The following is a 26,094-nucleotide window of genomic DNA, read 5'->3' as shown; positions in this document are numbered from 1 at the left end:
CATATATTTGCCAAACAACGACCAACCTGAAATGTCAGCGAGTGTTCTGTGGGAAGCAGGAAAAGCACGAATGAGAGGAAAAATTATTTCCTTCTCTTCAAATAAGAAAAAGAAAGAAATTTTAAAGATAAGGGAATTAGAATGTGAAATTAAAGCGTTAGAGGAGGCCTTCCAGACCTCTGCAGACGAACATATCCTTAATAGAATAAGGAAAACTAAGATAGAATTAAATAATTGATACAAAACACAGTTTCTGGTACAAAGGCTTCTTCTAGAGAACTTTGCACATGCCAAGAGATCAGGGAGATATCTAGCCAATCAATTAAAGTAAACAAGGAAAAAAACAACTATAACATCCATTAAGGACCAATCAGGGAGTATCACCCATGATCCCTGTTCAATAAACTCATGTCATGGTTCGGTTTGCTGAGGACCCAAGTGCAGGAGCCAGGAGTTGCAACAAAAAAGGTTTATTTACCAAAAACAAGAACTAAAAGCGCTGCTTAGCAGGATCTAAAAAGGCAGACCAAAAACCAGAACTTAAACAGGATCAAACTTTACATGCCACATGGAGGGAGGAAACAGTACGGACCGACAGGGGACAAAGGAATGACAAGACAAGATATACTGAGGGGATAACGAGACATGACGAGACACAGGTGCAGACACAATCAGGGCAAATGGGACACATGAGGGACAGAACTGAAACTGAAGGCTGGGGGGAATGTCAACCTTGACAACTCAGTCTTCAGAGATGTTTACTGTAAATTATACTCATCACAAATTGATCCACCAGACAAATCCATTGATTGGTTTCTTGGAAATATCAACCTGCCAAAGTTACATCAAGAGCAGGTAATGAATTTAGATTCACTGCTCTCAATAGGAGAACTCCATGAAGCTCTTCAGTATATGCCCAATAATAAAGCTCCGGGGCCAGATGGCTTTACATTTTTTACAAAGAATTTTGGATCATATTAGCACCAACATTTCATTAAATGATCTTAAACATTAAGGAGAATAAAAGTTTACCCTCAAATATGAACTCTGCTAATATCAGCCTCCTATTGAAACCAGACAAGCATCCTTTGCTCCCATCGAGCTACCGCCCAATATCATTAATAAATGTAGATCTCAAAATAATCTGCAAAGCTCTTTCCAAACATTTGGAAAGAGTCACCCCTTCTATTATACACCTGGATCAAACAGGCTTTATTAAGGGTAGACATTCATCTACTAATACACGTAGACTAATTAATATTATAGATCATTCCAATATCAATACTCTGGAAACTACAATTATATCTCTAGATGCAGGAAAAGCATTTGATCAGGTAAACTGGACATTTCTATTGGCAACTTTGCATACATTTGGATTTGGCAAATCTTTTATCGTCTGGATAAAGACATTATATAGCTCTCCCAAGGCATGTGTAAGGACAAACGATCAAGATTCAACCAGCTTTAACTTGCAAAGAGGTACCAGACAGGGTTGCTTTCTCCTTCACTATTTGTGATATTTATTGAGCCTTTAGCAGCTGCTGTTAGGCAAAACCAAAATAGGTTTACAATGCAAAACTTTAGATCAAAAGATAAGTATTTATGCTGATAATGTACTACTCTTCCTCCAGAACTCACAAACCTCACTATCACAGACAATTATACTCATAGATGGATTTTCATCTCTGTCTGAATATTCTATTAACTGGTCTAAATCCACAGTTTTGTGCATCGACTGCAATTTCCGGAATACAGCCAATACTAAACTACAATCAGGAAACATTAAATATTTAAGCATAAACATCTCCCCTAGGCTCTCAGAGTTAATAAAACTAAATTATGTTCAGCTCTTAAAAAAAATAGAGAATGATCTTACCCGATGGAACTCTCTTCCCATTTCACTCATTATGATGGTTTTACCAACAATCTTTTTTTTTTTCAATGATACCATTAATACCTCCTTCCTTTTGGTTTAAGTCCCTGGACTCATACATATCAACATTTCTATGGAAAAATAAAACACCACGTATTACCTTAAAAGCGTTACAAAGAAACAGAGACTGTGGAGGTTTAGACTTACCTAACTTCCAGTATTTCTTCTTAGTTAATAAGTTACAGTATATTTTAAAATGGTACAAAAAATCACTCATTAGATAGTCAATGGCTGGACTCAGAACAAGTGTTTTACAATGATTTGGAAATCTCAGATTTACCATTTATCAGTTAAAACATCAAGCATCCTAAATGCTTTAAAAGTATTAATATTAGCTCCTCTCTGACAGCCTGGTGGGACTTCCTTAAAACAAGCAAAGTCTGACTTTCTCCATGTGATCGTACACCCATCTGGAACAACCCAGACATTCTAAAAATGATTAAAAGACGGTGAACTTCACCCAGTGGAGAGACCAAGGAATAAAGTATTTACAACATGTAATCATAAGTGGACATTTTGTACCTTTTACACACTCACTGTTCAATATGGAATTAGCAGTAACAAAACCCGTCAGGTTTTTTTCTTCCGCCGAAGTGTCGTGCACATAGATCTATGTGGAAGCACATTCTGACTTCCCGCTGTTAAATCGTCTATTTGCATGAAAAAGCCTTTGAAAAAAATGAAACTGAGATAAAAGAAACGGGGATGGTACGGTAGTATTTTCTGCCGAGGTAGGACAACTCGGCAGAACACCGGCTTGGGTGTACATGGATCTATAAGTCTGATATGTGATGACATTATTAAGAGTATGACATGAATCTGGCTTCATTTCACCAGCTCACCGCCTGCGTCGTCAGTTCCCCATTTCTTAAGTAAGTTCCTACGGGAGGGTCAGGGTTGGCGTAGGGATACGCACACTTTTCGGTTAGTTTTTTCTTTTTAAATCCCAACCTTTGCATAGAAGGTGGCTTGCGCATCTTTCAAGACCTGTTTTGTGCAAAAGCAAGCTTTATAAATGAGGCCCCAGGTCATGTCAGATTATTTGTAGAATTTCTGGAGAAACTGTTCAAAAGTTGTGATTTTTTACACAGTTACACATACATATGTTCTTATTTTCAATACATTGTGAAGACCTAGCTCTTATTTATACACCACCATCGAAGGACATGTCAAATCCTAAGCGTATAAACGAAGCCATTAGCAGGGCTCAGACTGTACCCCAAACGGGGCGGGAGTCACAAAAAATTACACTTCTCAGATACTAGGTGGCGCTATGCCAGAAAATGTACGTTTTGAATATCTCCTAAATGTGTCGTACAGTAAAATGCTTTAAATCATTGTGTACCTTGAATATAACTGTAATCCATGTCCGCCTATAACTGGTTTATGCTATTTTATGAAAAATGCAAAACCTACAGTATATTCACAAACTTGCCTGAGGAGTTTTTATCGATCATTATCAGATTTTGGCTCTTAAAACTAAAGTCTGAGCTTCTAAGATAAATCCAGTGCATCATCCCAGTCTTGGGAACCTTTGTCCCTCCCTAGCTTATGTTATTGAATCAGAATCAGAATCAGAAAAGGGTTTATTGCCAAGTTTTCACACGAGGAAATTGTTATGGGGATTGGTGCAACACAATACAAATATAAAAAACAAATATATAAGAATATATAAGAGATAAAATAAAATGACATGTATAAACAATAATAAAAAGTATAAACAGTGAAAATAAAATGTAGACCGGAAATGTACAAAATGAGGTTTTAAAGTGCCGGGTGAGTCTGTACAAAAGTGACTTAGGAACTTAGGATAGGTAGAAGGTATAGACAGAAATGTCTATATTATATGCCATAGTGTGCCACGTAAGTTACCTGAAGCATGCGTGAGGTACGTGCCGATATTATAATATTATATATATTATATATATTGTCAATTTCATAAAAAAATCTAGTTTGTCCTCATGAGCTGAAACTTTCAGGATAGCTTCCTTTAATGGTTTGCTACATTTGCCTCTAACTTTTTGTGATACTTGTTGTTAAGATGTTGTTAAGATGTCTATTGTTGTTGGAAATTTATGTAGATTTGTGGAATTTCAGTTTTCTTTTTTTTTCAGTTTTATTTTACCTGGTGTCTCTTTTAACACCAACCTTGGCACCATGATTGTTTGGATAGAACTTGTGAAACCTACCAAGTTTGATTATGATTCGTCAAAATGTCATGACATGACATGAATTGGTCACATTTTGTCATAAAATGCAAAATATACTTAAACACTTAATACAGAAAATCAGTCTGAGCCAAATATATTTTGCCGTCACTCTGCCACAGGGCAGCTTCTACACATGTTGCTCTCCACCACCAGGTGTGGGTAGAGTTCTTTTTATATCTCTTCTCACAAGAAGACAGCAGTTGCTACAGAAATCCTCTCCATGATGGATTCCGATCAACATAACTACGGATTATCAGAAGACAGTAAACATTTCTTAAGTGAGACTGATCATTTTAGTTTTTTCTTTTTTTATTCTTCCTCTGTACATTGTGAGCATTGACAGCGGACTCAATCCCCCAAACTAGTCTTGCTCAAATTTCCAGTAGTATCCAGCAAAGCATTTCTTTCTTTTAAAGTGTTTTATGCCGCTGGATTGGAGCTGAACATCACCAGCTTTTGGCAGCTTATTAGCTCTCCGTTACTCATTTGTTTTTTCTTTGGAAATCCCTGTGTTGTATTTGGCAGTGTGCTGTAAACCACAGAGCGTCACCTCCATAACTCCGTTCCACTGTCTCATCTTATGACATTCCCCCTTTCTGTGATTTAGCGATTGTGGTAGCCTATACGTCATTGACAGTGGTACCTTTGTGCTGATTTAAAGCAACCATGACTCTTTATGGAACTAGACCAAGCAACATGCTCACAATAGTAAATTGTCGGTCACAGTCAAACGAAATGAAACATGAAACCCACACACAGTGGGAGAAGGTTCTGGTGCCAGATGCATGAGAGACGGATTTAAAAACAAACAAAACAAAATACACTTGGATAAACCTATTACAACACACCAACTGGTTCTAATAAAAGAAGGTGTGTCGGCACGTACCTCAAGCATGCTTCAGTTGACTTGTTGAATTCAAGTCAATTCAATTTTATTTGTATAGCGTCTAATACAACAAAAGTTGTCTCTAGACGCTTTCCAGAGACCCAGAAAATAAACCCCCGAGCAATTATTACATAAACAATGGCAGGTAAAAACTCCCATAGTGGGAGAAAAGCCTTAAGCCAAACAGTGGCAAGAAAAACTCCCCTTTAGGAGGGAAGAAACCTGGACCAGGACCTGGATCATAAGGGGGGACCCTCCTGCCGAGGGCCAGACTGGGGGAGTCGGGGACGTCAGCAGCACACAGCAGGCAGGTGGAAGCAGCAGCGGGATGACCAGAGGGGGGAGGGGGTTGTGGGACCGCAGGCAGGTGAAAGGGGGGGGGGTGTACCGCAGGCCAGCAAACAACTTGTAATGGTGAAATGGAAATTAAGAACAGAAGACACTGGAAACCAAACGAATTTGCTAAAATAGCACTTCTTGTTTTCCCTTTTAATGTCTGATCTTGTTCCCTTTCGTGAATTTTTGTAGGTTGTGTTTGCATCTTTTTACTGCGATTAATAGTTGTAGGAGGCAGACCTGTGGCAATTGTATGCCTGAAGCATACAATTGCACGTTTATTGAGATTTACACAGTGTAGGAAAAACATGACACACTCCTGCCTTTTTAGATCTGGTTGTAAAAAAAACAAAAACTTCATCCATCATCCATTATTTTATGAGTTAGGTGGTGAGCCAGATCCACCAGCTTGTTTATCTTCACTGGGACTGTCGCAATCCTCAACTCAGCCCCAAGCAAAATGTAGTTTATTCAAGTGTACTACAAGTATACTTATTTTATACTAAAACTGAGGCAATATATTTGAAGTTTACTTTTTTTTTACAATATTTTATATACTTAATTCAATTAAATTTTATTTACATAGCGTCTATTACAACAGAAATTGTCTCTAGGATCTTTCCAGAGACCCAGAACATAACATTAAGAATGATATAGTGCAGTATACTTGGCTTATACTGAAAAGTCTAAGACAACGTTCATTATTACTATTTTATACTAGTTTTTAATTGTTTCTGCCACAAAGTACTAATCTTGATCCAAGTACAGAATACGGTCAAGTCATTGACTCGTAACTACATTTAATTTGGCAGAATATAAATGTTTTTCACTACACACGTTTGCTTTGAGGTATTACTTGTGTTATAAACCTGGATGCTCAAGTTCATATCGTGCTGGAGTTTAAACATTTACAGTAAATAGTATGTACCACATATATAAAACATACATAAAAACAGAGAAACATTTGACCTCTCTTAGCAAAAAGAAGTGTACTTATAGTTTATCTTATTAAGTATGCCTATGCTTGAGTATAAGTATACTTTAAGTATAGCAAGTACATGTACTTGTAGTGTACTGGAAAGCTTACTAACTTAAAGGAGCTGTATGTAAGAGCAATAATAAAACGAATCATAAAATGACCCCGATATGTCAACAGACATTTAAAAATCATGTTCATTTCAAATACTTATGTCACTGACAACAGCACTCAAGCCAGGACATTCCAGTTTAAAAAGAGGAGTTGCAGCCCTCAACTGATGTTGATGTTGTCATTTTTTGTTTTGGCCTGAAGCTCCACCCTCCACCTATCTCCCAATCACCAAGTCAGTATTGTTTCTGAAGCTCCACCCTCCACCTATCTCCCAATCACCAAGTCAGTATTGTTTCGGCATCCGGGTTGCCAGCTCGGCTCTAATTATGGCAGCCATGGCAGCCTACGTTCCTGCTGCATTCTGCAGCCTACCTGGCAACCTCTGGTCGGGGGGAGGAGGGGGAGGGTACACGCCGCTCAACAATATTTTGAAAGTGACTGCAGTACCAGTTTTGGACATTTCTTACAGACGGCTCCTTTAATACTTCTTCGGATTAAATCGGAACATTTCAAAGTTTATAAAAGTATACTTTAGTATACTTCAGTAGACTGACATGTTGACTAGAAATATATACCAAGTACACTAGTGGTATCGATAAGTGTACTCGTTGTATGCTTGAAAGTGTACTTTTGTAAATTTAAAATCACCTTTGTTAGGATTTTATGAAATTGTTTAAGAGTTTAAAGGGTTTTCTCTATAAGATTCTACCCTGGTGGTTTTTCTCTTTTTTCCTGTTCAGGAGTTCAGCTATAGTTCAGCTGTTTTCTCTAGTTGCATGGTTTATGACTAGGCTGTTAAAATAGTTCAGATATTTACTCTTCGTTAAGTGAAGACAATGAAGATAAACAGATATCTTAACACTGATGGGTCTTATCCTTATCTGGGTTGACATCCTAAGTAGGAAGCAATAAACAGGGACATACGGCTGAAGGTCTGATATGTTTGGCAGATGGGGTTCACGTACAAAGAACACCTCCCTTTTTAGTATAAATAGGGCTGGATCGATGACACAGTGTGCATTTCTCTCCTACCTATGTGGTTTGAGAAAAGTATACCTCGGTTAGCGGGCGCGGGAACCGTGTGACCGCCTCCACTTTTGATGGGAGAGGGACTGCACCGTCCTTAGTAACTCTGTCAATGGTGGAGAGACCAAATTGGCACTTGGCAGGGTTAACAATCGTTGGCTAAGTCGCTCAAAAAGAGCTCGGAGGTGTGACAGGTGCTGAGATTTGGACGTGCTTGCTACCAAGATGTCATCCAGGTACACGAAAAGAAAAGGCAAGTCCTGTAACACAGAGTCCATGAGGCGTAGAAGATTGGGCTGCATTTTTAAGGCCAAATGGCATGCACAGGAACTCAAAAAGATCAAATGGTGTGATCACAGCTGATTTGGGAATGTCTAGTGGGTGTACCGGCACCTGAGGATATCCTCGGACGAGGTCCACCTTGGAAAAAAATCACCTTACCAGCCAGGTGCGCTGAAAAGTCCTGTATGTTAGAGACTGGGTATCGGTCAGGTGTCGTTGCGTCATTAAGCCGCCGGTAGTCACCACACGGGCGCCAGCCGCCCCCCGGCTTGGGGACAATGTGAAGAGGCGACGCCCACGGGCTTTCGGAGCGGCGGACTATACCCAGGCGTTCCATGTTTGCAAACTCAGCCTTTCCAATGGCAAGCTTGGTCGGGTCGAGGCGCTGAGCGCGCGCGCGCGTAGACGGGTGGATCAGTAGTGGCGATGTGGTGCTCCACACCATGCTTCACAGCAAATGCAGAAAATTTGGGCCGAGTGATCGCTGGAAACTCGGCAAGGAGACGGTGGAAATCATCCGAAACTGAGAGCAAGCTAGACAACTGTATGGATTAAGTCCCGCTGACCTCACACGCAAAAGAACAAAACGTGACGCCATCAATCAAACAGCGGTTCTTTACATCTATCAAAAGTCCATGTGCACACAGAAAATCGGCGCCAAGGAGGGGAAAAGCAACCTTTGCCGTAACAAAGTCCCAACCAAACCGCTGTCCTCCAAAACACAATTCAACATACCTCGTTCTGTATGTGCGGATGGGGCAGCTTCCATAGGGGGGCCATGGCTGTCAGTTACCATGTCCAAACGGGACGCAGGCGGGACGCTCCTCTGTGCGCCTGTGTCGCACAGGAACCGTCGTCCGGAGATGAAAAGCAGCCTGCCTCCGCGGCCGGCGCTCATGGCCACTACTGAGCGCCAGCCCGGTCGTTTCCCGGCCCGCTAAAACTGCTGTTGTGGACCAAAAGAGTGTTGCCGGCGAGAAGCGGCCACAGCAACGAGCGCGGAGTCGTCCCGCGTCACCGGAGCGGGCTGCGCGGGGAGAAGCGCGGCCACAAACTCTCCCTGACTCACCAGAAAAAACTTATCAGCCTCCTCAGCCAGTTTCCGACAGTCAGTGATCGCGGTGTTGGCCAGCGCAGCTCTGACTTGGGACGGCAGCTGACGCAGAAAAAGTTGGGTGAAAAGAAAATCGTGTCTATGTTCACCCAGGAGATCCAGCATACGGTCCATGAGCTCGGACGGCTTGCTGTCACCCAGTCCTTGAAGGGAGTAGAGCCTGCTGGCTCTTTCAGCATCCTACAGTTCAAACGTCTTCAACAGGTGGGATTTGAGCGCTATATATTTATCCGTTGCCGGAGGATTTTTTAGGCTCACCACTCTGGATGCAATTGAATTTCCGAGAGCCGATACAACGTAGTAGTACTTAGTTGTATCCGCGGTGATCTCACGCAACGCAAACTGCGCTTCAGTCTGGGCGAACCATGCAGATGCCGACGATTCCCAGAATTCGGGGAGTTTGAGGGTAACAGCGTTCGTAGACATGATAGTGTCGTCTCTCTGGATACGTCCAGCAGACAAACGTGGGGTTCACCAGTGTGGAAATTGCAGAAAATCGCGGAGACAATTTCCCATTCAAAAACGTGTGTTGTTTATTAGAAAACCTCAGAACACTGAAACTACAAAATGGAGCTGTCCAGCAGCTAAAACCGCATGGAGCTCAACGTCATGACCACATTAAAAGGGACCACGATCCCTGAACAGTCATAGTTGCATGAAGGACAACATGCTGCATTTAATAATGAACGGTGTGAAGAACTACACTTAATAAACAAGGTGAATTATATCCGTAACATTCACTACAGTATTAACATTTGATTCTGTTCACTGGTTTTCTTCTGGTGCGTCAGACAAATGAACATGCAGATCTTTCACTTACAAGAGTACCACTTTGTTTCCATTTTATGCACGTTTTGTTTCAATATGCGGATATCTGAATTATACCAGGGAGTTAAGCTCCTATGGCTGGAAACCCTTCTTCTCAAAGCAGCAACTGCATCTAAAGCTGAGTGCAGCAAATCAGCAGTGTTACTAGCAAGGAAATCAACATCTGCAGAGGCAGAACCCAGGTCACTGGCCTCGATTACTTCACTATTTTCCACTATCGTAAGATGAGCAATGGCCTCCCTAAATTTAGCAATAGCTTCATCGGACAAACATGTGCTAAAATAATACCATCTATTTTGCAATTCACATTGACAATATTAAATTCAAACGTTATTAAATAGTGGTCGGATAAGAGGGAGTTTACAGGTGAGACCAACAGATCATCAGTTTCAACACAGTAGGTGAGAACGAGATCCAGGGTATGACCAAAACAGTGCGTCAGTTTGTTTACTTTTTGTGAGATACCTATCGATTCTAAAAGATAATTAAAAGCTTTAAGATTTAAGATTATCACTTTCAACATCCATATGAATGTTAAAGTCACCCACTATGATGAATTTATCTGTACTGATCACTAAACCAGATAGGAATTCTGAAAATTCAGACAGAAACTCTAGATAAGCACCAGCAGGGGGCCGGTACACTACCACTAACAAACAACTGGCTTCTCTGATTTCCAGCTTGGGAGTTTCAGACTAAGCGTGAGATACAAAACTACATTTAGCTAAAAAAGAACATCATCATTTCCAAGCTAGGTCTCTTCCATTACTTTTCTGATATTTATTTAAATCAATTTAATCAAACTGAATCAAATCATATTTAATTGCATTAAATTTACCCACAAGAATATCCCAAAACGTGGAAAACTTGGAAAAATTTCCGAGAGTAAATATCAAAGGTGATGACAAATCAAATCATTTTAATGTAATAGTAGGAATAAGTAAGGTAAATAAAAGAAAAAGATTATTTCTGTAAAAAGTTTTTAATGCTGCATTTCTTCTTAGACTCTATAAACGCATAAACTCACCGGCCACTTTATTAGGTACACCTGTCCACCTGCCCATTAACACAAATGTCTAATCAGCCAATCACATGGCAGCAACTCAATGCATGTAGACATGGTCAAGACGATCTGCTGCAGTTCAAACCAGCATCAGAATGGGGAGGAAAGGGGATTTCAGTGACTTTGAACGTGGCATGGTTGTTGGTGCCGGACGGGCTGCTCTGAGTATTTCAGAAACTGCTGACCTACTGGGATTTTCATCCACGACCATCTCTAGGGTTTACAGAGAATGGTCTGAAAAAGAGAAAATATCCAGTGAGCAGCAGTTCTGTGGGGGCAAATGCCTTGTTGATGCTGGAGGTCAGAGGAGAACGGCTGGACTGGTTGGAGCTGATAGAAAGGCAGCAGTAACTCAAATAACCACTGGTTACAACCAAGGTGCAGAAGAGCATCTCTGAACCACAACACTGGAACCTTGAGGTGGATGGGCCTCAGCAGCAGAACCACACCGGGTCACTACCGTCAGCTTACAACAGGAAACTGAGGCTACAATTCACACAGGCTCACCAGAACTGGACAACAGAAGAAGGAAAAACGTTGCCTGGTCTGATGAGTCTCCATTTCTGCTGCCACATTCGGATGGTAGGGTCAGAATCTGGCGTCAACAAGATGAAAGCATGGATCCATCCTGCCTCGTATCAACGGTTCAGGATGGTGGTGGGGGTGTCATGGTATGGGGGATATTTTCCTGGAACACTTTGGACCCATTAGTACCAACTGAGCATTGTGTCAACGCCACAGCTGCCTGAGTGTTGCTGCTGACCATGTCCATCCCTTTATGACCACAGTGGACCATCTTCTGATGCTGCTTCCAGCAGGATAAAACGTCATAAAGAATCATCTCAGACTGGTTTCTAGAACATGACAATGAGTTCACTACTCAAACGGCCTCCACAGTCACCAGATCTCTATCCAACAGAGCACCTTTGGAATGTGGTGGAACGGGAGATTAGCATCATGGACGTGCAGCCGACAAATCTGCAGCAACTGCTTGATGTTATTATCTCAATATGGACCAAACTTTTTTTTTTTTTTTTTTTTTTACCTTGTCTGCACACATATTATTGATTGATACCATGACGGTAGAAACCAATAGTGTATATATGTGCATTATTACTATATGTAATATATACATATATATACGCACACATATGCGTACACATACATAAATATACACATACAAACCCAGTGTTTTTTTTTTTTTTTTTTTTTTTTTTTTTTTTTTTTTTTGGGGGGGGAGGGGGTGGGGGGGGGTGGTGACGACATCCACTGCCAATCCAGGAAGCAGGAACACACGGAGACACACGTCAAGCACTGGAAATCTGCAACAAAAAAACCACAAACAAAGCACGAAACCGGCACGGAGCCATCCAAAACACGAACAGCAATCGACCTAAATCTTGAGATCTGATCGCAGTCTGAGCTAAGCTATCGCTACCGCTACCTAAACCCAAAAACTAGAGAGCCAGCATGCAGGTGAACAAGCCAGTGTGTATGTCTATGTGTGTGTGTGTGTATGTATATGATCATGCATGTGTGTGTGTGTGTGTGTGTGTGTGTGTGTGTGTGTGTGTGTGTGTGTGTGTATGCGTGTGACTAAATTACTATATGTGTGTGTGTGTGTGTGTGTGTGTGTGTGTGTGTGTGTGTGTGTGTGTGTGTGTGTGTGTGTGTGTGTGTGTGTGTGTGTAATAAACCAAACAAAGCTCCACCTGAAGTGTATCTATAGTGGGGGAGGGGGGGGAGCAACCCCGCCACCCGTGAGACCAGAGGCCGACAAGGAAGAGCCCGGAACCCAGGCCACCGGCAACCCCACAGAGGGGAGAAGTAGGAGGGAGGCAACCCACCGCCTGCGAGGCCCCCCCCCCCACCCGGCGGCGGCCGAGGGGGCCCGCGGGCGGGGCCCCCACGGCGCGGAAAGAAGCAGCCAGGGATCCCGCGGCGGCGGACCGCGACCCAGGCAATCCCCGGCCACCCGGTCCGGGCCGGACACGCGGCCAGGAGGCCCTCACCCTTCAGGCCAGCGACCCCCACCCGGCAGGGGGCCAGCCCGCCCGGAGAGACAGAGCCGCCCCGGCCGCCGACGCGGGCAGGCGCACCCGTCCCCCACGAAAGTGGCCCTCCAAGACCAGAGGGGCGCCCCGCCGTAGAGGCAGCGGGGGGGACCGGAGACGGGCCCGGAGAGAGGGAACCCCCCAACAAGGCGACACCCGCGCAGGCCCGACAACGGAGGGCCCCAGACCCAGGCATCCCATTCATTCATCCATTCACCTATCCGATACCTATACTAATAATAATATAATATACTATACATAATAATAATAATAATAATAATACTAATAATAATACTAATAATAATAATAATAATAACCATCTTTGTATAATATAATATTGATAAATTATTAAGTTTTTGATGTCCTGCCAATGGAGGCTCAAATCCTCCATGGCAGGACCCTTCCATACCGCATTCTCACCGACACAGACATACAATCACGCACCGTTTCCCCCTCCCCGGGGGGATCCAGCACCGCCAGAAGGCACCCCAGGCTGCAGGGCGGGCCCCGCCAGGCCCGGGTAACCCGACCCACCCGTCCCAGGCCCAGGCCGGTGAGGGAACGCGGGTGATGTGGGACCCCCTCCCGCCCCTTGTGTTGAGTGCATGTGATTAATGCCATAAAAACAGGGAGGAGGGAGGGCCAAGTATCGATTGACACAGACCCCCCCCCCTCCCGAACTACGTGTCCTTGTCAAATGTATTTATTAAGTGTTGAATGTGCAGTGTCTATTTCTAAGTTATTACTAACTGACATCAAAGTCAAAAGTCAAAGTCAAAGTAGCTTTATTGTCAATACTTGATATGTCAAGACATACAAGAAATCGAGAGGACGTTTCCCACTTCCCACGGTGAAACATGTAACACATAACTAATGATATAATAATAGTACCAAAATGCTAATGGAGTGTAACACATTTTTGGTCTAATATTTGTTAAAACTGAGGCAGTTTTGCTTGTGTGATACAAAAGCAAAGAAATGAATGTTGTTTTGAAGCCCTGCTGACTTCCAGTTCAACCATGAAACAAAAACTGGCTAAGATCTGTGGCATTAAAAACACTGACACGCTCCTCTCTTCTGCAGATAATAAGATTTAGTTGTTTTAGATATTCTAGGTCGATGATAGAAACTTCACTGGTCTATAGAGTGCAATAAAGGCATTGTACAAAACCACATATTAATGGCTTCCACTTTTTCTTGACCAAAACATGTAAGCTGATGGGCAAGAACTTAGGCACAAAGTAAACATTTGAAAACAATATAACAAAAAAAAGGATATATAAAATATCTTTACTCTATAACATGAAAAGAAGTTGTGTTAAGTGGAATACCTGGCAAGAGATCTGGCAAAATGTAAAACATGTATTCTGTATTTCCAGAGGATAAGCAACTGTGACTTCTACAAAACGCATAATCTCTGCTTATTAAATTATCTCGACAGTTTTATGGCAAAAAGTAAACTATCAGGCAAAAGACTGGAACTTCTTCAGAACGGTTCCACTTAACACAATTGTGATTGAAAATGTCTGCATTCTCATAGAAATGTAAATACAAAAGGCAAATGCAGGTACACCATGTTGAAAATATACATCAGCTAGTGAATATTTGATGTTTATGTACATAAAATTGTAACCTTCAAAAATATAGCTTTCTGAATAAGCAGTAGTGACAGTCTCACTGACTGGTGAGACCCTGAAAGAATGAGTGAAAAGGAGTTAGATGTTAGTTGTTAGATTTCGCTGGTTGTCTTGACTTCGCAGGCATCTTCAACTGGAGGCGCCACATTTCTGGCAAACAGGTTTGTGATCAGAAAGTACACCTTCTTCTTGTGTCTTGAATTCTTCCTGCAATGGAAGCGCAGTTTAGTTTGAGCTTCCATTCACATTTCATGGTATATATCACCGTGCATGCATGACAGTAAATTGTGCATTGTGTTTACATTTTCATTGTTGCCCACACACAGAAGAGCAGCAGCAGCGTGGCGAGAATAGCAACAATGATATAAATGTAGACAGACCCCACATCCCAGTGTGGCTCAGGTATGACTTCTACATGTATCTGGGGTAAAACTAAAGCACACAGAGATGAAGTCAGGTTAGTTAAAGGCTGCTTTACTTACATAGAACTTAACAAAAAAAATCTATTAACACCAAACTTGGAGAAAAGTCAGCATTAAGAATGCTAAAAGAAAAAGAGTAGTATTTTTAAGATGCAATCATATTCCTCTGAACTGTAAAAAGAAAGTGAAAAGTCATTTAGGTGACATGTGTTTTTATAAACAATTTATGTAAAAGTCTGTGTAACAAATGTTGATGGGTCTGTAAGAAAACACTGCTTTTATAAGTTATAAATATCTACCTTTTATTAACTAATGATTAAACATTAAACACATGTAATTCATGGAAAATTAAATGTAATGTAATCTTAAGAGATGCTGTTTTAAACCCACAATTGTAAGATTACAGATGTTTTTGACACAATAAATTATAAAATTAATGTTTTGACAATATCACAAACACTAAGTTTCCCTACGTTAGTAATATTAATAATTTGAATATTACAAGATTTAAGGATTCTTTGTCAACCCAGCACCTATTTACATAAGAAACGTTCTTGCTATTAGAAATTTACTGAATCGAGAAATAAGGAGGTGTAATTCAGATCTACTGAAGAAATTGTTGTACTTTTTTAAGTAAAATTATTGTGTAAAATATGTAAAATAACCTGGTGTGCATTCAAAAATTTTCTAAAATATGTTTTATTATAGAAAATATTTTTATGCACACCAGGATATTTTACATATTTTACACAATAATTTTACTTCAAAAGTACAACAAGTACAAGTACAAGTACTTCAAAAAGTACAACGACCTAGCAACGGGGGCGTTGCTAGGTCGGACAAAACTGTTATCTCCCCCGTCCACTTCCATTGTAAAAACGGGCTTTTACATCACTTTATTTCTAATTATTGGACCAAAGAAAATCAACAGCAACTAGATATTAATAAAAATGAACACTTCAGGTACCGTGTAGTGAGTTTAAAAAACAGAGGTTTTCAGGCAAAAAACAAGATATTTTGATTCGTTTAGCTGATAGCACAGTGGAATGGTTGAACTGCGAGTGTGGGCGCACACATTTATCCAAAGCCGACATTTTTCGTAATTTACGGTTGGTTTTGGGATGAAATGTATTCCTGTGATTCTTTCGGGGTAGCGGGTGTCACGTTTACGTTACTAATTGTGGATCACAGGTTCGTCCAGACAGCAATCAATAAAAACTATTGTGACTCACGAGGACTTGTTGGTATGACTTTAACCAAATAGATTACAAATAGATTGTTGGTCTACTAAAAAAAATACTACCATGAAAATGTACAACCTATTTTACAAATTCCCGAGTATTTTTTACCAACAATTTTATCCCAAATTAAAATAAGGCTTTTAATTGTTCTTGTACCTTATTACACATAACTAGTTCTGAATAGAAACACTTTTAACAATCCAAGTGTATTTTACTCAAAAGAAGAAACTATATTTGCAGAAATGTTTTGAAACTGTTTTGAAATTTCAGTACCTGGGTGGCATATCTGATGACTCCAATCGCTCCAAAAGCCGTTGTCCACACAATACTTGTCCAGTTTGGACCGGACTCTGAAGCAGTTTCTCTCTTTACTGTCACTGGAGGGAAGAATCAGGTTGGTCTGCGTGGTGGAAATAATTCTCTGGCAAGAAGAAAAAATGTGCAAAAAAAATTGGGATATTATTCAAAGTAAGTAATTAAATTAAAATCTGACTTTTCTTGTATACCTGCAGTCCTATAATATGTGATACGGTAAAATAATAAAAAATGTATTTACTTATTTTACAACAATTTTCTAAAATAGTCTGGAAAAAATTGTTGCTGGTACCTCTACAGATGGTCTTAACAGTTTCATTAGTATCCTAGTTGTATCCATTCATTTTTCTTACCCTTTAATCCCAATTCTAGAGATAGAAAAGTACCACTATGCGCATTTTTATCATGGTGTCCACCAGAATGAACATGGACCAGACTAAGCAAAAAAAAAGAGCATTGTCTATTATCAGGTAATGTGTTACAGGTACTTATACCATGGTCTGTGTGAATACTCGATTCTGATTGGCTGGCAGGTGTAGGTTAAAAGTGATAATCTACACCTAGAAAACAAGTTTGGTCAAATCACCTGATACTTTAATTGCGCTGGATCAGTTGCCAGGTGGTAACCACGGCAACGGAGATTCAGAGAAGAAGAGCCGGCTACCGCAGGACGGCGACATGAGTGATTTTGTCATTTCTTTTAATTTATTTGGTGAATTTAACAATTTTGATGACTGGGATGCAGAAGAGGAGAGAAAAGAAAATAGCCGAGCGGAGCTGAGCGGACTACAATATCTCCCGTTGCTAAGTCGTATCTCTGGTCCGTCCTAGTTACTGGAGAATCAACACTGTGTCCATTGTATAAGGACCTTATGGGACGGTAGTGATTGTTCCAGGTATTAGTCAGACCCTCAGGTGTTACCAAGGAAACTGATTTATGGCTTGTTAAAAAACTTTGTAACTTACCAGGTTACAACGGCTGCAGACGAGAGATTAAATAGTCGCTCAGCCGCTCAGCTGTGGCTGGTTATAAAACTAATGATTTAAACTAAATATATATAAATAAATATATATATATATATATATATATATATATATATATATATATATATATATATATATATATATATATATATATATATATATATATATATATATATATATATATATATATATATATATATATATATACCCAAACTGAACTCCAAAGTCAAGATGCATTACTGTATGATGACATTTTTGGCAAGACTGAAATACGTGGAATAAGACTGAAGAGGACTCTTGCATTAAAAGCAACAACGTTTCTGTGGGAATGTCATTTGCACCAGTGAGATTAAATTGAAGCTTTTTTGGAAACTATGTCGAGAGACAGAAAAACGAAGCTTTGAGAGGAAGGATGACCATACAATACTGTGGAACATGGAGAGGGGTTAGTCACATCAACTTTATCTACATTTACAAGTAAAAGTAAGAGTTAATCTTATGCCTTGAACTGACGTTAAGATGAATGAAAAATATTCAGAATGCAAAGCATCTTTCTATTAAGCTCTAGAAAGATGTTTGGTGTTTATGATGTGAGTGAGGCAAATGGATGTTCACAAAAAAACGTACGGATATTTTTCTTGCATCAGGTCCTTGGTTATCGTGTTCCAGTTCCCACTTTAAGCAGTGTCCAGGAACGGACCCTAGAGGAGCCTCCCAGTTCAGCTCTAGCTGCTTGTCAGGACCTGTTTGCAGACACAGCTTCTCTGACGCGGCAGGCTTCACTGAAAAAATGATGAGAAAAAGTTACCTATTATGTAAGGAAGGGAGAAGAACAAGCATGGTATGGTGTTTTGAGGTTTCTGAGAAGGATGCGTATAGACTTTATTTGTGTATTTACCATGGTTTTGAATCTGTAGGGTGGTGAATAAGGGCTTCATGCGCCCTTCAGGGGAGGAGCCATTCACACAAAAGTTGATATCAGTAAAATCAGGGAATAGCTTTTGTGTGAAATTGCAGCCGCTTCTCTCTCCATGAGTCATGATGTAATTTGGACACTGCACTGCCTTCTCTAGTGATCTATACCTAGGGATAAAACATGCCAAATAGTAAAAATAAATGTAATGTAAATGGTGAAATACATGAAGAGGAAACAGGCTTTTCTTGCAATGATGGATGAAGATTAGTGGTGGGTAAAAAAAAGCTAAAGTATATGAAACATTCAGTGTGGTTACAGTGTGGTCCATTTTTATTTATTATAAGTATCTCATAGCTATCATTTTTGTCCATCGCTACTGTAGTTTCTTGTGCTGGCCCCCCCTTTTCTTCTCTTTTTTCTCTTTTTTTCTTGGTGCAGCATCCTCTGCTGGTGGCAAAGACCATCTCTGAATGCACAACACTGGAACCTGCAGCGTGGCAGTGAGAGGGGCAGGGTAACGGCCCGGTCAAGCGGGGGAGAGATTTGTCCGTCAAGACTCCTCTCCCTGGCCCTGCCCCTTCTCAACCTTTCCCCGACCCTAACCTGGGGCTTGCTGATTGGGCCGGTGCTTCAGGAGCTGCGTGCTGGCCTGCGGTCCCCACCCCCGGTCATCCCGTTGCTGCTTCCACCTGCCTGCTATGCTGTTGCCGTCCCTGACCCCCAGTCTGGCCCTCGGCAGGAGGGTCCCCCCTTATGATCCTGGTCCTGCTCAAGGTTTCTTGCCACTGTTTGGCTAAAGGCCTTTCTCCCACTAGGGGAGTTTTTACCTGCCATTGTTTATGTAATAATTGCTCTGGGGTTTATGTTTTGGGTCTCTGGAAAGCGTCTAGAGACAACTTTTGTTGTATTAGACGCTATATAAATAAAATTGAATTGAATTGAATTGAATTGAATTACATGCACATGTAAATCAAACTATAGGCAACAATCTAGCTAAGGTTTAAACTGGACGTTCAGAGAAATCCAAGTACACATACGTGAGAAGATAATCAATTATTATGAGGTGCATTCAACACCGCAACGCTAGGTGGCGCCACACGCACTTTTGCGTCGGTGTTCTTCCAGTTCCTTCTTTGTTGTTCGTCTTCTTCTTCTCCTACTGTGTTGATATTCTGGCTTTCACAGTGTCGGAAGGGGGAGTCCCGGTGCAGTCGCTAGCTCGGCTAAGCGTGCCGGAATAATTGGAATTAGGGCGCATTATCTTGCTCTAAAAGCTCGATCTCAAGAGCTTCAGTTTGGTTCCACTACAGCCCGGCTAAGGTGTAAACATGGCTTTTAAAAATTCAACAATTCGACTTTTTGTTAGTGCATGTAAACGTACTGCTGCTATTAATTCAGGACAAATTAGAAGTAAAGAAGCTCTTTGGGACCAGGTTGACTAAACTCTGCTAATGTGGTTGAGAAACTGTTTCATTTGAGTGTGTGACATACCAATAATAGAGATTTTGCTGAATGTTGGCTGGTGTCTTTGGGCTTAGTTTCCACTCGCACTCCATATACTCCATGTTATAGAAAACACAGGTAAAGTCCTGGACTTCAATGCTCATAATTTCTAAACAAAAACAAATCAACTAAGGTCATGTTTTCCATATCAGCTGAACTTTATTAATATGACTTTTATTATATAAAAATTTTAACCAAAAACTTGGGTAAATGCATCATCACTGACCTGAGGTGGGAGGTTTCTGAATCAGTTCTGTGAAGTTTGTGCTCTTGATCATTTGGTTGTTGGTACAGGGCCCGTCCAGCAAGGTGTACACTCTCACCGTAACATCTTTAGACAGATCAAACTGAGCCCGGTAGGTCCTCCTGCTCGTCCTGACGCTCTGCCAAGACCAATACACAAACAATGTTCTTACACATCAGAGTTTTATATTTAACCTCCCATAACCAAGAGACAAAGGCGTAATTATCGAGATATTTCTTTGTCACTGAGCTCCAAAAACTGATGCTGTGTTTCATTGTATGTGCAAATTTTAGAATCGCTTTCTAATTGGAGTTTTACTTCAAGGACAAAGGTGTACCTTTTTAACTACTAAAGGTAGATAATATATTGATATTGACTTTTTCGTTGGATTTTTACTTGAATATCTCTATGCGCCTTATGATTATTTTTGTTGTTATGTTTTTATTTGATTTTAACTGTAAAGCACTTTGGTAAACAGTAGTTGTTTTAAAAGTGTTATATACATAAAGGTTGATTGATTGATTGATTGATTGATTGATTGATTGATTGATTGATTGATTGATTGATTGATTGATTGATTGATTGATTGATTGATTGATTGATTGATTGATTGATTGATTGATTGCTTGATTGATTGATTGATTGATTGGTTGGTTGGTTGGTCTGTTGATTGATTGATTGATTGATTGATTGATTGATTGATTGATTGATTGATTGATTGATTGATTGATTGATTGATTGATTGATTGATTGATTGATTGATTGATTGATTGATTGATTGATTGATTGATTGATTGATGCTACTCACAACACATTCACATAGAACACTTAACTTGGGAAGAGCTGTGCAAAGACACGGTAGCTGCTGTTTCATATTTTTCTTTCAAAATTCGCTGGAAATATGAGGATTGTGACAGATTTGTTTGTCAACAAAGTCACCATTGTGTCGTCATTGTGACTCTGATTACACACAAACAGTAATGGCATTGTATCATTTTGATGCAATGATGACACCAGATGACACCAGTACCTTAGAAACATTACGAAACCTTAAAAAACAGGTTTAATGAATTGGTACATTGTTTCGGATAACATTGAAAGATAGATCTTCCTGTTTTTGCTGGTCTTGAAAGTGAGTAAATACAGCACATAATAATCTATAAATCCAAAAGAGGTCATGCCAAGATAAGACAAAGCAATGCAAATAAACAACTTAAGTCCACACCTGGTTAAAGGATAATACAGTATCAAAGTTAAGACAAACCTTAGGTCCGCTATTTGTTGGTAAACAGCACAGACCTTTGTTAGGGACCAAAATGATCAATGTTAGCACAGGAGCAACAAGGCTACTTCAAAACGTTGTGAGTAGTGCACTGCTTTCTCAATAACATTATTACGGACGCTTTGGGACTGGTTTTAAGTTGTTTGTGTGTTTGTCTTATTTTTCTTTTATGTATTTTAGTTTTTAGTTTGTTGCTGTGTATGTTGCTTATTCCGTTATAAGATTGTACAGTGAAAAAGATGTGTGTCTTTGCAATTCTAGTGTAAAAATCTAATAAACTAGGTAAAAAAAAAACAACTAACATTTCAAGTCTCTGACAAAGCTCAAAAATGTAATTAAACTTTCAGTGGTAGTGGAAATAATTCAATTCAATTCAATTCAATCAATTCTGTCCCCTCACGCACGAGCTTAACTCCAGGTGAAACTACTTAGAGTTGAGTAAATTACCTCAAATCCGCTGTTCTGGAACCGAAAACTCAGAGTTTCCGATCTCAGAGTAGATCAACTAAGAGTTCAGGATTAGACTCAGAGTTTGTTGAACCTGCTTTGTGAAACGGACCCGTTGTCTCTAGGCGCTTTCCAGAGACCCATAACATAAATCCCCGAGCAGTTATTACATAAACAATGGCAGGTAAAAACTCCCCTAATGGGAGAAAAGCCTTAAGCCAAACATAAGCCAAAAATAGCGCTCCTGCAGAGCAAAAATGTAATGCAAAGTACCGTCAAAAGAAGGAAATGTTGTGACATCTACTTCCATCGACCTGGATTGACAAAATAAGCAAGAACTCCAACCACAAACTACAGACTCGCCTCCTTTTGGCATCATGTCAGAGGCTTAAAATAGCATTTTATTTTGACATTGCTCAGTTGACCCCCCTAGGGTTAACAGCAAACACATACAGTATTCTGTTCTAACTCAGACCGGCTTCCATGCCTGTTGTGTCCCGAACAAAAGTTTAGACTTGTTACTATCTCAAAACTGCCCCACAGTTGTTTTAACTCCAGAATGTTCCTTTAAATGCTGTGATTGCAAAAATTTGCTGACCTCAATGAACTGAGTGAACAATGTAAACAGGAGTCAAGCTCTGAACATTTTTACAAGGTGACCAGAGAGTTGTTTTTATCTAGTACAGTATGTCCTGATGAGTAAAACCATTTAATTAATAGGCTGAGTATTTATGTTCTTTTGACAATCAGATGTGTGGGATGAGTCATGCAAACATCCAAAGTCAAAACATACACTGGAATATCAAACCTGTTTTCTTCTGTAACCGAATGTCAGGGGATTTTCCACACCACCAAGACTGTTGTTCTGTACTCTGGGAATCCAATAACCCAGTTCTAGCTCAGAATAGGAACTGGATTACCACAGCTCCTTTAAATCATGCCTAAAAACATTAATGTTTACTCAAGCGTACTCTTAAATTAAATACTTACCTGCTGTACTCTACTGCCCTTACTTTTTAACAACTTGTGCTTTTTTATTATTTTACCTCTTTTCTTATCATTTTATTTGTTATTTACTGTTTAATTGTGTCTTGCCGCTTTTAATGTTGATGTAAAGCACTTTGAATTACCGTGTGTTGAATTGTGCGGTACAAATAAACTTGGCTTGTCCTGTGTCAAATGGTCAAAACAGACTTCCCGTGGGTGGCTGAATGACACTAGGTAATATGGTTACTGTACATGAGTCATACAGTTAGGCTCAGCGTGGGCATAGGTTTGTGATGCCATTTACGCCTATCTGTGGTTAACTGGATAAACGGGCTGAACGAGATATATAATCATTTGAACTGAGTTACACCGAAAACACCAGTACAATAGATTGTTTAGGTTGCTCATAGTTCCAACATATTACCCTGATCAGTCAAGCATGAAACAGAAAATAGGTTGGAACAGATACAAGAATGAAATGGAAACGCCTCTCCCTGGAGTCTTTCCTGCGATTATACTGCAATTATAGCACAACTTGGACCAACCGATTTGGACTTGTTTTGTCTAATCATTTTCAGAACATTTTCAAAACATGAGATGATTAACATACTAAATGATCTGGTTTATGTATCCATTGATATTTTCTTCATCGTCATAATCCAAAATGACGGTGCTGAATTTATGATGCTGAAACTGTAAGTGCACACTGACTCCAGACCTTAGACTCACTGAAAATATGGATGCAACATTCTGTTTCGCTCAGTATGAATAATAATAATAATAATAATAATAATAATAATTGTAGTAGTAGTAGTAGTAGTAGTAATAATAATAAAAATAATAATAATAATAATAATAATAATAATAATAATAATAATAATAAATAGCATATTGTAATTGAGGTGTTAATCAAATAACTGGAGCATGGGATCATTTCTGAGAGAAAAATCTTACATTTGTAAAGTTCTCTAAGGAGCCTTTTTTTCATAATTCATCAAACACGGGATTTTACAGACATGTCAAACAATGGTAGAGCATTGATAAATATGATCCTCAAAATATACAAATTAGAACTTTCTTAAAAATGTAAATTTCTAATTTTTACATCTTAGGATGTGTTTTAAAGTGTTTTTTTTTAATTAAATTTCTGTCATGAGTGATTGTGTTCTTAAAATTGCTCCTGTTAGGAGGAGAAAGAGCAGTTAGCTGGCTTTATAAAACATTTCAGTAAAGTGAAAAGCACTTACAGCCCAGCTCTCCTTGTATGTGTTGAAGTACATCAGCTGATATGATACTGAGCACTCTGTCATGTTGATGATGCTGCTCGGAGGACTCCAAGTAATCTCCAGACGTCCAAGTTGGCCAGGGTCTAACACCGTTATGTCTTCAGGAGGATCCACTGTGGATAAAACCACATATTAATACATATTACAGGCACAGCATTAACCTTTTTTTTTTTTTTTTTAAATCAATGTAGAAATGTAAATGAGGGTTCAGAAGACGCAGGAGCGATGCACTGCAACATCAACTGTACACCAAAAAACATATTGAAAATATACAAACTCTCAAAGAGGATAATGGACAAATATCAATTTAAATGCAATATGATAAGAAAGGAACATAAAATAAAAAATTAGGATTCTTGTAAGGAATACAAAAAACAAGGCGCTCTAAGAATGACAAGGTGCATATGAATAACAAAGTTATATATGCATAAAATGATAATATATGAATAACACTATAATTATACTAATACACTAAAATAGCACTAATAATACCATTAGTAATATATTTTCAGTCACTGTTATCATTATAATAATTAAACGGAGGAGTATTAGGGCCAGGCAAGAGAAAAAAAATTTGAGTGGAAGATTTTTTTTTATTGTGCACTTCGAGAAAAAAGACGAAATGTTGAGAAAAAAGTCGAAATGTCGTGAATAAAGTCGAAATTTCGCCTTTTTTCTCAACATTTCGACTTTATTTTCGACATTTCAACTTTTTTCTCAACATTTCGACTTCACGAAATTTTGACTTTTTTCTCGACATTTAGACTTTTTTCTTAAAATTTCGACTTTTTTCTCAACATTTCGACTTCATTCACGAAATTTTGACTTTTTTCTCAACATTTCGACTTTTCTAAACATTTCGACTTGTTTCTCAACATTTCGACTTTTTTCTCGACATTTCGACTTTTTTCTCGAAATTGTTCTTCAACATTAATCTCGACATTTCAACTTTTTTCTCGACATTTCGACTTTTTTCTTGAAGTACATAATGAAAAAAAAATCTTCCTCCTCTAAAATATTACCTAATACTCTTCCGTATAATTCTACTAATTTCAATATCAATAATAAATTCCCAGTCATATGGTCTGCAGCATTAGCTGAGCCTTAAGTCGTTTTTTTTTTTTAAAGTAATTTAAGTCATTTGTTTTGTGAGCGAGATATGTGTAGGTGGTTGAGGAAAAAATGAATATGTGCACCCACCTGTGAGTCCAGTGCAGAGCAGGATCTCCCTGCAGGATATGAACATCAGCATCAGCGCGGATGGATGAGGGAGCCGACATTTGATGGCCATTAGTAGAATAAAATAGGACAGATTAGGGATGCCAAAGTAACAAAGATCGATCAAACGAGTGCAATTTTAGAAAGCAATGTGAAGCGGCTTGGAACGCTCCTGGCTGATTTCAGTGGGATACAATTCAGTTCTTCTGCAGATAAAAAGATCTAAAGCAAATATTGCGGAACCCTGTGAGTCTGTGGCTACTGGAACAGCAGTAACCGGTACTTAGAGAGGAGAGGGGCGTTTCTCCTGAGCAGGTTCAGGCAGAGTGTGAGGCGGCCGCTCCGTCAGGACTGCTGTCTGACGCCTGATTTATGCTTCCGCGTTAAATCGATGGCGTTCCCTACGGCGTAGGTACTGCGTTGGACTAACGCGGGACCATAAATCAGCCTTCAGAGGCTGGTTGGAGGGGCAACAACGGCAAACCCCCTTGGAAGTTGATCTTGGCATATGTTGTTATTCTGAGGCCCAGACCATTGAACATCTTTGTTTCAATTGTTTTTTTCAAGTCCTTTTGGTCTGACATTCATAATTGGTTATCTTTAAAAATTGATGAAATTCCTGTTTTTACTTACAATGATGTTGATTTTATACATATTTCATACGTATCTTTTTCTATTCTTTATATATTTTTTTATTTCTGACTTTTCAGTCTTTTTACCACTCCCCTACATGTGTGTGCTAAGTGTACTGCTGACAACAAAATAAGTTTCCCCACTGAGGGAGAAAATA

The 26,094-nt window shown here is 39.6% G+C and overlaps 1 protein-coding gene across 2 annotated transcripts; it reads right to left on the bottom strand.

Annotated features, from left to right (window-relative positions):
* Positions 1-13,610: 13,610 nt before the first annotated feature.
* On the bottom strand, positions 13,611-25,581 carry il13ra2 (interleukin 13 receptor, alpha 2). Of its 2 annotated transcripts, XM_061740826.1 has the most exons (9): positions 25,287-25,581; positions 24,048-24,199; positions 20,067-20,223; positions 19,829-19,949; positions 18,320-18,504; positions 18,049-18,203; positions 16,396-16,543; positions 14,762-14,891; positions 13,611-14,666 (listed from the first exon to the last, which is right to left on the bottom strand). In XM_061740826.1, exons 1-9 carry the CDS (start codon positions 25,375-25,377, stop codon positions 14,552-14,554), a joined length of 1,254 nt encoding a protein of 417 aa, XP_061596810.1. In that variant the 5' UTR covers positions 25,378-25,581; the 3' UTR covers positions 13,611-14,551. The 2 variants fall into 2 exon arrangements, with proteins under 2 accessions (XP_061596810.1, XP_061596811.1); XM_061740827.1 differs by lacking the exon at positions 14,762-14,891.
* Positions 25,582-26,094: the final 513 nt, after the last annotated feature.

This window comes from Cololabis saira, chromosome 14, assembly GCF_033807715.1.
Source record: "Cololabis saira isolate AMF1-May2022 chromosome 14, fColSai1.1, whole genome shotgun sequence".
NCBI lineage: Eukaryota > Metazoa > Chordata > Actinopteri > Beloniformes > Belonidae > Cololabis > Cololabis saira.
This window is presented reverse-complemented; position numbering and strand designations above follow the sequence as displayed.